Here is a 12,807-nt window from a genome sequence, read left to right on the forward strand (position 1 = left end):
TTCTACAATAGTATCAAAATTTTACAAAATAAAACTTCAAAAAACATACGAAAAAGTTAACAAATATTCAAAAAGAGAATGATTTTAAAAAGGATATAAATATAGAGAGAATAAAACGTAGAAGTTAACGATTTTTTTTTGTGAGTGTCACTTTAGATGGAAAATGAAATGATTGGGTAAAAACGCTCCACCTGTAAAACAGAGAGTGGAAGAAACGCTCCTGTGTACGAGCGTACTCTCTCTTCAAAAGAAAACAAATCTCTCAAAAAAAAGAAAGAACAATTGAAAAAAAAAAAGCAAATCTCAAACTCAAAGTACATATACTTACTTGACACGTGTTAATATACAGCTGTATCCCAAGTCCCCAACCGTTTTTCCTGGAAGATTCTCTGCTCTCCACGCTCGATGTTAACCTCACACAAACGCTTATCTCCCAAAACGCCTTTTCCAATCGCCAACGTGTTTTATTTTTGGTTTAAAATAAATATCTGTTCCAATCATACAAACACGTAAATGTTGTCAATTTTTTTATACCCAAACGTTAACGAGGTTTGTACGTAGCCCATTTATGGACACATAATTATGAACATATAAACAATGGTTAATCATACGTTTAAATTAATTAAATTCACCAATATTTTTTTGACTGAATGAGTCAAAATTGTTTAACGAGTAACGACCATAATTATCAGTTTTTATTTTTTATTGTTTGAACTACCATAGTTATCCGTTTAACACTGAGCAAATCTCTTTATTAATAGAGAAAACGGTTTTATTTGTTTCCTTCTATAAAATTTGTTTTTAATAATACGTTAGATATTTTTATGCAGTTAAGGATAATATTACACTGTAAAGTTTAACTAGTTTAATATCGTTTCTGTTAAATCGATAAGAAAAAATTACCGGTTGAACCGGTGACCCTTTTGCCCACTCCTTTCTCGTATAAATACTCTCTCTTCTTGCTCTTATCCTCTTCAACCAAAAAGCTTTTCTTCCCAACACACACAAAAAAAAAAACTGTAACGACCAAAAAAAAAGAGGACGCGTTAGAAGAAAAAAAAAGAACAATCCGATAAAAAGATCCGGCGATGTCAAACCCGACCCGTAAGAATATGGAGAGGATTAAAGGTCCATGGAGTCCAGAAGAAGATGATCTGTTGCAGAGGCTTGTTCAGAAACATGGTCCGAGGAACTGGTCTTTGATTAGCAAATCAATCCCTGGACGTTCCGGCAAATCTTGTCGTCTCCGGTGGTGTAACCAGCTATCTCCGGAGGTAGAGCACCGTGCTTTTTCGCAGGAAGAAGACGAGACGATTATTCGAGCTCACGCTCGGTTTGGTAACAAGTGGGCTACGATCTCTCGTCTTCTCAATGGACGAACCGATAACGCTATCAAGAATCATTGGAACTCGACGCTGAAGCGAAAATGCAGCGTCGAAGGGCAAAGTTGTGATTTTGGTGGTAATGGAGGGTATGATGGTAATTTAGGAGAAGAGCAACCGTTGAAACGTACGGCGAGTGGTGGTGGTGGTGTCTCGACTGGCTTGTATATGAGTCCCGGAAGTCCATCGGGATCTGACGTCAGCGAGCAATCTAGTGGTGGTGCACACGTGTTTAAACCAACGGTTAGATCTGAGGTTACAGCGTCATCGTCTGGTGAAGATCCTCCAACTTATCTTAGTTTGTCTCTTCCTTGGACTGACGAGACGGTTCGAGTCAACGAGCCGGTTCAACTTAACCAGAATACGGTTATGGACGGTGGTTATACGGCGGAGCTGTTTCCGGTTAGAAAGGAAGAGCAAGTGGAAGTAGAAGAAGAAGAAGCGAAGGGGATATCTGGTGGATTCGGTGGTGAGTTCATGACGGTGGTTCAGGAGATGATAAGGACGGAGGTGAGGAGTTACATGGCGGATTTACAGCGAGGAAACGTCGGTGGTAGTAGTTCTGGCGGCGGAGGTGGCGGTTCGTGTATGCCACAAAGTGTAAACAGCCGTCGTGTTGGGTTTAGAGAGTTTATAGTGAACCAAATCGGAATTGGGAAGATGGAGTAGAGTGATAAGAACAAGTTTTCCCTCTGTTTCTCGGGAAAATAAAAGTTTCAGGCTTTTCATGTATAGAGCCAGTAGTAGAGACGACGAAAGGAGGAAGCGAAATCAAAAAATGTTTTGTTATCATCATCATATGATCTTCTTTCGTGATTCAATTAAAAGCAAAGCAAGATCATTTATTAACAATTTACACAAACTTGAAGAAGAAAAGTCAAAAACACTTCTCAAACTTTTATTCTATGGGTTTGTTACGAGGAAACAAACATAAACTAAAAGTAGTAAATATAATCTCACGTGACATAATATATGACCTGAAGAAACCAGTCGAAACGAAACATATATACGATTTTGATGTTTCATAAGCGATCATACAATTCACAGTGTCTTGCTTTTGCAGAATTAGACAAAGAACAGCAAGTTACCCCCTAATGTGCAGAGCTTAAACTGTTGCTGCTGCTACTGGTTGGTTCTTGTGAGCGTAACTTGTTGATTAGATGAACTATGTCTTGTTTCCACGACCATGATGGATCGTTTAGACCACGTACTGAGTTTAGACACACCAGAAGAGTCCCGCCTTCATGTAGAAGTACCTATGATCACAAAAATGCAGGTTAGCGGTTTTGTCTCTCGGGTAAATGATGGATAACAAAAGCTTGTAGTGGGTATTAGCTTACGTACCGTCAACCACAATGGGACAAACCCTAAAACTGAAGGAAGAGCGGCCAAGAATATCGATGTTAATGCAAGAGCTACGTTTTGCTTGACCTGCAACATGATACATTCTTGTTAAATCAGGCAATCTAACATCTGAAACTGGTTAAGAACAAAGACTTTTATGTTTTATCTACCAATGATGTTGTCTGGCGGGATTTAGCGACACAGAACGGAACACCGGTGATGTTGTCTCGAAGCAGTAAGATGTCAGCAACGGCAATCGCAGTGGCACTCGCTCGTTGAGCAAGAACAATCCCCACTGTTGCAGCTGCTAGAGCTGGAGCATCATTAATCCCTTCTCCTACCATAATTAAACCTCCACCTAGCAAAAATCACAACTCTAAATTCTCAGTCTCTTGATAGATGTTTTTGATTGGGAACTATGGCGAGAGTAATGAATGATCACCTGCTTCCCGAGCAATGTTCTTTACATGATTTAACTTATCCTCTGGCTTTAGGTTGCAGTAGACTTCGGTAATACCCACTGCGTTTGCAACTCTCCAAGCACTTGAATCATGGTCCCCAGTTAACATCATTACTCGGAGTCTGGCCCAGCTTTTAAGTTCTGCTATAACTCCTGACACCCCTGGACGAGGCTGATCTTCGAGGTGAATCAATGTTACCTGACAAAATTTAGTTGCAAGGCTCATAAATTTCAGTGTTACAGAGGTTTTTATGGACTAATAAATGGTCAGATGAGAGATGAAAATCACAGACTGTGAAGTAGGAAAGAGGTTTTTAGACCAGCTAAAGAAGTAGTCGTAGTATACCTTTTGATCAACAGAAAGAGCAGCATGAACGAAGTCCTTTCCGTACGAAGACGCGTTTACAGCATCCTTGATCTGTTTAGATTCATCTTCAGATTTGAAAAGTGAGGTAATGAACTCTATAGAACCAAGTGATGCTTTTCGTAATCTACTCTCTTCAGCTACTGTCTATTACAAAACCAAAAAATGTGGTGAGAGACAACATCATATATATTAAGAATGAAAGCCAGAGATGTACACACATCACCCACAGCTATACACTATAAAATCTGGTAGATAAATGGATATATATAAGAATCTAGTAAATAACTGAGTCTCACCTTAACACCGTTGACAGTAGCAGTAAGGCCTCTACCAGGAAAATATTCGAAGCTTTCAACAAAAATAGAAGGAAGATCCTTACCCACACTGTGATCTACAACAGCTCTGCAGCAAGATGAAATGTGTCAGAAACAGCAGAAAAGACCTATAGTACTCTTCAGTCTCAATCTCTTACCAGACCAAGCATCATTTAAACTAATAAACCAGTGTAAAAACCAGTGTAAAAACCAGAGATAGAGAGCTTCATAGCGTTCAAATTTGCTTTTTCCCCTTCCTTTCATCCGATTGTGGTAATGAACTAGAAATAAGAATAAGTTCTAGATGTAGGACTAAAATTCTTTACGTCAACATATCTCCTGAAATGAATGTACCATCCAACAAGATAACTTATTTCCCATGAGTTATAGACGCGCCACAGTACTAACTATGTGATGATGGGATGCACATAGGTCACAACTTGCATGGTTTTAGAGTTTGTGGTAATTAAGTTTTATACTAGTAATTGATGCTAAACAAGCAATACCTTCCAATAGGATGCGTGGTGCCCTTCTCCATGGCAGCCGCAACTGCAAGAGCTTCTTTTTCACAATTTGGAATGCAGCAAGTTATTACACTTGAATTAGTTCCTCCTTGGTGCCCATAAATGGGTTCAATTGCTTTACAAGTAAGGCCGCCGGTTGTTAAGGTACCAGTTTTGTCAAAAGCAATAGTATGGCAAGACGCAAGAGCATCTAGAACCTGTGCACCTTTCAGCAATATTCCCTATAATAGTTACACACGGTGGGGTTACACACTTACACGTGAAGATACTACCTTTACATAGCAAAAAAAAAGGAAAAAGAAAATAAACCATGTTTTCAACTGGATTTGGACAAAAGGAAAATGATATCAAATAGTTAGTTGAAATATGGTGGTCTTCATAGATAAGACGATGTTGTTGCATATGCACCATTCATTCCTCACCATTGACATTTGATGCACATAAGATTATTTAGCTTATAAAGCTTAATTTGCTACAAGAGAACATATACAAACCAATGCTCAAAAGTGCAATTCTGCAAAACATCACAACGCCAAGAAAGCTAACATACACTTGGTGATCACGTAGAGTACTTGAACAATACCTTTCTTGCACAGGAACTAATAGCAGTAGCATAAGCCAATGGAGCTACGGCCAGAGCACATGGTGATGCGGCCACCATAAGTCCCAATGCTCTGTAAACAGATCCTCTACATGCTGCATCATTAACAAGCAATGAAAGTAAGCCAATCAATTTTCCACTCTTATCAATTGTCCAAATGGTGATATATCTTATTAAACAACAAGAATAGTTTGTCACATCAACAATGATTTATGGTAATGTTAAGAAGGGAGAACTTGATCCTGACATCTTACCTGCGGTGCTGAGAAAAGGCCACTTGAACAAAAATGGACCTAGGAAGGCAATTGCAAGTGACAAAACAACGACAACCTTGCTGTAATTCTCGCCAAACTCATCCAGCCATCTCTGAAGTTTGGGTTTATTAGAATGTGCTTCCTCGGTCAGCTGTACAATCTTGTTAAGCGTCGAATCATTCCATGCCTTTGTAGCCTGATTTAGAAATTCCATGGATTGAGATAAGCATGAGGATTTCAAATAAAGAGACAAGCCAAAGCAATGAGAATAGGATAAAAAATACCTTTACAATCATTCTGCCATCCAAATTTCTTGCACCACCAGGCACTCTATCTCCAGCTTTTGCCTCCAACGGCTTGACTTCCCCAGTCAAGTGCTCAATTGTAATTGTAGCACTACCTTGATAGACTTCGCAATCTACAGGCACAATCTAAATGGAAAAAAAAATTCCATTACTTAACAGCTGCAATTGTAACCCTGCTAAAACTAAACTAATGACATACAGGGTCACATGTTTAAGAAATTCAAGTAATGAAAGCAAATAGAAAAGTTTCACAGACCTCACCAGTTCCAACCAAAACATAGGATCCAACTTCTACGCTGTGCACAGGAACGCTTTTGTATGACAAATCAGATATATTTGGAACATTGCCATTGTGTACTTCGATCAACAATGCAGAATCTGGATTACTCTCTTTCAATTCTTTGACATCCACCATTGATCGACTAGTAAAGAACTCCTCAGCTGCAGAAAAATGACAAGACAAAAGCTCAAACCTCTCCGTCATGATAAACATTAACAATGACATATCCCTAATCCTTATTAAGGTCAAGTTCTAACCAATATGAGCAAGATTGAACATAGCTAGAAGCAATCCTCCTTCCAAAGCATTTCCCATAAACACAGATGCAAAAGCCGCAAGTGCCATCAAGACATGGATGTTCACTTTTCCTCCAGCTATATCCATAAGTGCGTCGAGAGATGCTGAAACCTAACAACATCGATGACCATAAAGCTAAATTACTAAATCATCTGGCTAAATTATAAAACTAGCAAGGAGCTTTATAGAGAAGGCTATAGAAAACCTTACTCCAACAAGAGGAAAACCAACAATCATGAATGCGTTCTGAAGAGACTTAATGTAAGGTTCAGGAGCAAGGTAAGGACAGACGGCGGCAGCGAGGAACATTGCAGCGGCGGAGCAGCAAAGATGAAGATGCTCTCTGAGGTAATTGGCCAATCTAACCCATCCGATAGCTTTAGCGAATCCGAACAACATCTTCTGAGGCTTACTCTCCGCTTTCAATTCCACAGAACAGCATCCGTGTTGATGGTGATGATGATGGTGGTTGTGATGATCTTGCTCGTCATCGTGATGATGATCGTGATGGTGATCTTCGACAGCACGTAGACGAATCGACCGTGGTGGAAGATTAAGGGAAGCAGAGATACGAAGCGGTTTTTGACGGAGAAGAGTTTTAGGTGGAAGAATTGAGAACGAGTTGACTCGAGCGAGTCGGAGAGTGGATAAACCACGACGATAAGGGAATCTAGTAAGAGAGGAAGAACGAGTAAGAGTTGCAGGTTCCATGGTCGACGAATTTGAGCTCAAGCGTCGTTTTTCATGCCACCATTGATTCTGATCTCGCGAACTCTGCGTGTAAGAGTCGTTCGTCTTGGTGAAAAAGATGAAAGAATAATAACAGAGAAGGAGAACCAATGTAATTATTCCGATGACATTAGCCACATAAATAATCTCATCTCATACACTTTTTTATTTTTTCCATTTTTTTTGTTGCCTTCTACCAACCAAGGTTCCATTGTTCCGGATGTTTTATTGACCACTTAAAGAAATTTACATGAACCAAATAGTTAACTTCAAAGGCCTGTAAAATATTTCATATTCAGCTGCAAATCTTACAATTATGAATTCATCAGAAAAATGAAGGAATTCTAAATTACAACAATATTTTTTTCCTGGAGATGTCAGTCGTCTTTTCCTTTGCCTTTACCATCTGAAACCTTATCAGAATCATATGCTGATGGTAGCAAGAAAGTGCTCTGATTCTTCTGAATAAACCTGTAAAGATTTTTTTCCAGAAATTGTGAATTTAACCGTTAAAACCGAGAAATCAAAATGGTAGTGATGAAACAGAGAGATTAGATATATACTTGAGGAAGTCTGATAATGTTTGTTGCATGCGACTCCATGTTTCTTCTTCCATGTTTACATATGAAAAAAGATCTGGCAACTTGACTGCAGATTTTTAAAAAAAGCAAAAATAAAATTTCAGAACATCGAATTTTACTGTCCAAATAAGAACTTAATGAGATTTTACCAAAGAGACGGAGCAAATGCTCGGCGCCATAAACAGTTGAAGGTGAAGTATCATCCACGATTGATTCTTGGTATTGTCGCCTCTCTTTCTTATATAGGAGCATCACTGGCAATGCCTTGTCGAAATAACTCCTTATGCCTTTCAATATTTCAGCGACCGAATCAGTTACCCTGCACAAAAACAGAAACACAAAATTTTGTATCGTTGGATTTCGGAAAAGATTCAAATATATCAAACTCTGTGTTCGAGTAAAAGACTCACATTCCATCCTTCTTGGTTTTGAATTCAAGGTACTTGGACAATATCTCATCGACGTTAGGTGAACGAGGAAGTTTCACAACCTATATAATCATTTGAAGACAGATTACCAAACATCAATTTCCCTTCACTTTGGTATACACAATTCATTCGACTACAAATACACACTTATGTCTCTTAACTTTCAAGTCTAGCTGATTCAATAACAATTCTAATAGTGCTAAAAGTATGTGCACAAAATAGAGAAAATTGATGATACCTTGTCCTTCTGCGCAATATACTCCCAGTCGTCAGTGAGTTGCTTTTTAAGTGATGCGGGAATTTGGATCTTCATTAGCTTCTCCGCCGTTACATTATCCTTCTATAGATTACAAATGAAAACAAAAACCTTATCGATATTAGAAGACCTGAAAAATTGACCCTTTTCGTATGTGTGTATATGCATAACAACACATCAGCCATCTATTGTACTGTAAAATATAATCTTAACAAAGACCTAACAGGTATGAACCAAATACATCTCTAAGTTTTTGCAAGCCTGACCTCATTGCCTGACTCGTGCTTTCGTTTCTTCCCTTTTGCAGCTGCAACAGAAAATGTAATCATCTATACACCAGCTTAAATAATTTAAGTTGCACCCAGTCTACCAAATCATTTCCTTGGAAATTGTTGGGAGAACCCTGAACTACAAAGGGAGCGTAAATTAATATGTTGCCTACCATTGGTCTTGGTGTCATCTTTATCAGCCTTTGTGTCTGCAAGTGCAAGATCAGAAAGAAATAGTTAGTTTCTTAGCCTGGATGACCAAAATATGTATCATGTACTCTCAGCATGGTCAATGTGGAGGCAACAACTCACCTGCAGAGCTTCTAGTTTTTGTCTGAGCGGAACGGCCAGACTTGGTACCTTTTTCAACTCCTTGCTTTTTGTCTAGAGCTTTCTGTTTGACAAGATTCTCCTCGGTATGTTTCAACAATCTATCCGCACTAACCCATTCATCCCAACTGTTGGCAAGACAATCATGTCATGGGTCCCAATCTACTGATTTTGCTACATAAACCAGAATCGACATGAGAGCAGAGAGAGATACTCACTTTTTGTTCCAACCCTGCAGACAAAGATCGCTGTATCACTTATTACTGCAAACCAAAATGAAAATAGCTAGTACATGAAACAGGATAATGAAACTATAATAGCTCAGAAGAAGGAGGCCTCACAAGATAGTGCACAAAGTATTTCCACTCCTTTTTCCGAAGCTCGACCTTTTGAACCTGTAATGGAATGTCAATAATCTATCAGGTCTGCCCACACACTGAAAACACTATGCAATAACAGATTTTTTTCAAAACTATGAAGATTTAGCATAACAACGACACACATTTGATATGAATGAGACTCAATCCAGTGACCTATATAATATATGATTGAAAAAATAAACATGCAAGTAGATTAGCTTGCCCTATTTTCCGAGTAATTTATTGAATTCCTTGCTCCAACGGCAAGTGAATTATTCTTTTGCATCTATTACGACTAAGCATTTATGATCATTCCAATCTAAAAAGCTCTAATGCTACATGAATCCATTACCAAAAAAAGAAAACTCGAATCCAATCTCAATGGGTTCATCTTTCGGATCGTCGTAACTTGAAACCGAAATCTACCAAGAAACCCCTAAGCCAAATCTAGCAGAGAGATCTCAATTCAATGAAACCAGTTAATTCCGTAGTCGGATACAACCAAAACCCACGTGAAATACAAGAATTGCTAAATTAACACGAACAAGATAATCTCTAGAATTCAAATTATGCGAACATCTGACGATGCACAGAGAAAGAGAGAGAGAGAGAGAGGTTTTTTATTTGCCTTGGCTCCGTAGACGCGAGGACCATGGTAAGCGAGAACACGCTCGCCCTCCGAGAAGAGTCTGCCGTCGTTGGACGGTGAGGCGCCACCGCTCGCCGTATCTCCGTCACTCGCCGTCTCTTCCTTCGACGAGCTTCCCATTGTCACCGAAAGCGAGAGCGAGAGGCAAAGATCTTCACATCACAAGGCACCCCTTTAACCGTCTAGATAAATGAATCTACGACAACTGCTGAATGACTGAATCGTTGCGAATAGTTTTTCAATTGAGTCCCTTAACTTTCACAATAGTTCGATTAAATCTCTTAAACCTTTTAAATATACTCGTCGCCCATTTATAAAGCATTGTCTTTTTAAAAAAATTTATGCCTTTATTGGTCGTTGAGCAGTTGGACTCATATTTCACTTTGGACACTGATGTTTATTAACTATTATTACATTCAAATAAATATAAAAAAATTGATTAATACATTTTATTTGTATACTTTTCAAGTAACTTTATTTCACTAACAAAACAATAATCCTAAATATAGAAAAATGAGACAATAATTATTGTTTTTGCCATTCTTCTTCCTATGTATCGATCAGAAACATGAGACATGTATAATATTTTCCACTAATGAAACTGGAACAAAAAAATGAAATAATTTTCTCGACCTAGATGGGTATGGGCACTTTAACCGGCCCGGTTTGAACTAAAGATTGAAACATTAGTGGCCCGGTCCGCTTGGGCTTGGACCTGAGTGCTTAACAAATCGAAACGTATCCTTCCTGTCCACGACCTTATGACCCTCGCCTGGACTTGGACCTGAGTCTTTGATCGAACCAAGTGATAAGCCATCGAATAAACTAGCCACGAACTTCTCCTCGGTCTTTGTTAGACCAAGCGGACGACTCTCGACAAGAACCGAACCAATCAACATGAAGAACAGAATCGAACTCAGAACGTTTTTGTTCATCATCATGTTTAAGAACAATTTAACTCTGTTTATAAAAAATATGGTTTTCTTTCTCTTTGGCAGATAATGAATTTTGTTGTGAGTGTTTTGTGAGTTGAGAATGTGACTATATAGTAGTGTTCGTGGAGATGCAAAGTTTGAATTTTTATTCTTGACTAAGTTTGAATTGAAAAGAATGTGATCATTGAAATTAGTTAGTATGCTGCTTCCTGGGAAAATACCAACTTGTTTCTTGAGCATTCAATTTTGTGTGTATTTATTGAACACAAAATAGTGAAAGCCATCAATGAAGAAAAGGATAAGGAATTGAATATTAGAAATAAAGAATTTAATATCGTAGACCAAACATGAAGTTTCATTGTTTGGAGCAGACGGCAGCTAAATATTAAGGTAGATTTGTAGTTGTGTAGACCAAAAATAATGCTTGAATTTCAAACTCGCAACGTATATAAAGTCACACTCACATATATCGTTAGCCGGTTTAGATTTGGTTTTCGTAAGTATATTATGGTATATTGTTGGTTTCAGATTGAATTTGTTTACTTTATTTTACTTTACTAGAAAATGTACATCTCTAGCTTTGGTTTCGTTTCAACTTTCAGCCAAATTTTTTATATATAGAAAATAAATTTAAAATCAGATAACTTGAATTTTTTTTAAAAATTTGGTTAGGGTTTCTGGTTCGGTTAAACCAGCTGATTTAAGGAGTGACATAAGCTAAATTGACTATGAGTCGGATCTCATGTGTTTGTTTTATAATATTGTTAGATACACCAAACCTAATCATCAATGCTTCAAAAGTTCAAACACTTTGGTGTTATTTTTCTTGCACGACCAAAAATAGTTCCTTCTCACGTGATTTTTCTTGCAAAAAACATTGAACAACCAAACTTTATACTACTCAAAATTCAACATCCAAATTTTAGTTTTTGTTAGGTAGAAATAAGAAATCTATCCTATGAAAAGACAAAACCATTAATTTTTATTTCAACTCTTGCTGCTATATGACGTTGAATTATGATAATTTTTCCGTCTCAAGTTCATAAACGATTTTTCAAACAGAGTTGTGATGAAATTTATTTATTTTCTAAAAAAAAAGGAAGATTGATAGTTTTGAAGAATATATTATTGATGGTAGCCAAATAATTTACCGGAATAAAGTGTAATATCATCTCAAACTGTTCCTTTTTATAGCAAAATCGCTCCTTTTTATCCGCAGTTAGAGTATAAGACAAAGAAACCAAATTCCAGAGCATCAGGAAACTCTTTCCCATATTTTAAGGTGAAATCACTATTTTGAAATTATTAACTTAGTTTAATAACCAATTATTGAATAATACAAACAAAGTACTTAAAACCCGGTTTAATGTTTTATTTCGATTTTATAAATATTGGTTTGGCCAAAATAATATAGTTTATAAGTGGCGTAAGACCACGCCAGAATAATACAAGAAGAAAAAATGTTTAACTATGTATAGTTCGGACGTGGTAGTCCATTAATAATGGAATCAAATTCTGCATTAATAAATTCATTATCAAGATTCCAGTCTTTTGTATTCCTTCCAATTACATGAAATTAATATAATTCTTGAACAAATATCTTTGGACAAAAGAATTTCAATTATTTACTTAAATCTATATAAAAGCAAATCTTTAATCCATTCAAATAGCAGATATGTATCTCTAGGGATTAAGGTAGTATACAACTATAACATCTCAAAAGAACCAAATTGTGACTGCACAATGCAATATCATAATTTGTATATCGAAAACATGATATGTTCACATGGTTCGTCCATAAACAGTACTTATATTCATATTTGACCACTAAATATTTCACATTAAAAAATCGAAATTAGAAATAATTATGGATTTAGTTCTGCAAACTCGATTTTTTTTAAAAAAGATTCGAAGATGCAAGATTGATAATGAAATAAAATTGAGGGTACATCATACATGTGGGGGAAGTGACGTTTAAAAACAAAAAGGAAAAAGAGGAAGAAGATAGATGCCAATATTGTTATCATGACAACTATGAAGCAGAGTTAGAGTCCGTCCGTCCATACAAGTATTTTGTGTGAGTACCACCGAATTTGTCTGTCTATGTTATCTCCCTTCTTTTTCTCATGCCCACGAACCAACA

General features: G+C 37.2%; 4 protein-coding genes across 4 annotated transcripts; 1 reads left to right on the plus strand and 3 right to left on the minus strand.

Annotated features, from left to right (window-relative positions):
• The first annotated feature begins 976 nt into the window (after positions 1–976).
• On the plus strand, positions 977–2,286 carry MYB73 (myb domain protein 73). The gene has a single exon (NM_119889.2). The coding sequence runs from the start codon at positions 1,089–1,091 to the stop codon at positions 2,049–2,051; it is 963 nt and encodes a 320-aa protein (NP_195443.1). The 5' UTR covers positions 977–1,088; the 3' UTR covers positions 2,052–2,286.
• HMA1 (heavy metal atpase 1) lies at positions 2,258–7,033 on the minus strand. The gene is made up of 13 exons (NM_119890.7): positions 6,339–7,033; positions 6,089–6,239; positions 5,808–5,992; positions 5,531–5,677; positions 5,247–5,442; positions 4,975–5,087; positions 4,374–4,612; positions 3,850–3,955; positions 3,533–3,697; positions 3,169–3,385; positions 2,897–3,084; positions 2,727–2,813; positions 2,258–2,638 (listed from the first exon to the last, which is right to left on the minus strand). The coding sequence occupies exons 1-13, from the start codon at positions 6,837–6,839 to the stop codon at positions 2,474–2,476; spliced, it is 2,460 nt and encodes an 819-aa protein (NP_195444.1). The 5' UTR covers positions 6,840–7,033; the 3' UTR covers positions 2,258–2,473.
• A 30-nt stretch (positions 7,034–7,063) lies between these two features.
• AT4G37280 (MRG family protein) lies at positions 7,064–10,046 on the minus strand. The gene is made up of 11 exons (NM_119891.4): positions 9,709–10,046; positions 9,063–9,116; positions 8,940–8,953; positions 8,704–8,849; positions 8,565–8,600; positions 8,389–8,429; positions 8,105–8,206; positions 7,849–7,928; positions 7,588–7,757; positions 7,421–7,505; positions 7,064–7,328 (listed from the first exon to the last, which is right to left on the minus strand). Exons 1-11 carry the CDS (start codon positions 9,847–9,849, stop codon positions 7,235–7,237), a joined length of 963 nt encoding a protein of 320 aa, NP_568021.1. The 5' UTR covers positions 9,850–10,046; the 3' UTR covers positions 7,064–7,234.
• Positions 10,047–10,093: 47 nt separating this feature from the next.
• Positions 10,094–10,744, minus strand: AT4G37290 (uncharacterized protein). The gene has a single exon (NM_119892.2). It carries the CDS (start codon positions 10,668–10,670, stop codon positions 10,416–10,418), a length of 255 nt encoding a protein of 84 aa, NP_568022.1. The 5' UTR covers positions 10,671–10,744; the 3' UTR covers positions 10,094–10,415.
• Positions 10,745–12,807: the final 2,063 nt, after the last annotated feature.

Source organism: Arabidopsis thaliana, chromosome 4, assembly GCF_000001735.4.
Source record: "Arabidopsis thaliana chromosome 4, partial sequence".
NCBI lineage: Eukaryota > Viridiplantae > Streptophyta > Magnoliopsida > Brassicales > Brassicaceae > Arabidopsis > Arabidopsis thaliana.

What these genes read in the sequence shown, in the direction of transcription:
- MYB73 (NM_119889.2), top strand. Translation starts at nt 1,089, where the DNA reads ATGTCAAACCCGACCCGTAAGAATATGGAGAGGATTAAAGGTCCATGG.
- HMA1 (NM_119890.7), bottom strand. Translation starts at nt 6,839, where the DNA reads ATGGAACCTGCAACTCTTACTCGTTCTTCCTCTCTTACTAGATTCCCT. An exon ending in TTGGTTTTCCTCTTGTTGGA is followed by an intron (nt 6,240 to 6,338) that starts GTAAGGTTTTCT and finishes CGATGTTGTTAG; the next exon opens with GTTTCAGCATCTCTCGACGC. An exon ending in TTGTCCCATTGTGGTTGACG is followed by an intron (nt 2,639 to 2,726) that starts GTACGTAAGCTA and finishes TTGTGATCATAG; the next exon opens with GTACTTCTACATGAAGGCGG.
- AT4G37280 (NM_119891.4), bottom strand. Translation starts at nt 9,849, where the DNA reads ATGGGAAGCTCGTCGAAGGAAGAGACGGCGAGTGACGGAGATACGGCG. An exon ending in GCATTTGCTCCGTCTCTTTG is followed by an intron (nt 7,506 to 7,587) that starts GTAAAATCTCAT and finishes AAAAATCTGCAG; the next exon opens with TCAAGTTGCCAGATCTTTTT. An exon ending in ACATTATCAGACTTCCTCAA is followed by an intron (nt 7,329 to 7,420) that starts GTATATATCTAA and finishes AAATCTTTACAG; the next exon opens with GTTTATTCAGAAGAATCAGA.
- AT4G37290 (NM_119892.2), bottom strand. Translation starts at nt 10,670, where the DNA reads ATGATGATGAACAAAAACGTTCTGAGTTCGATTCTGTTCTTCATGTTG.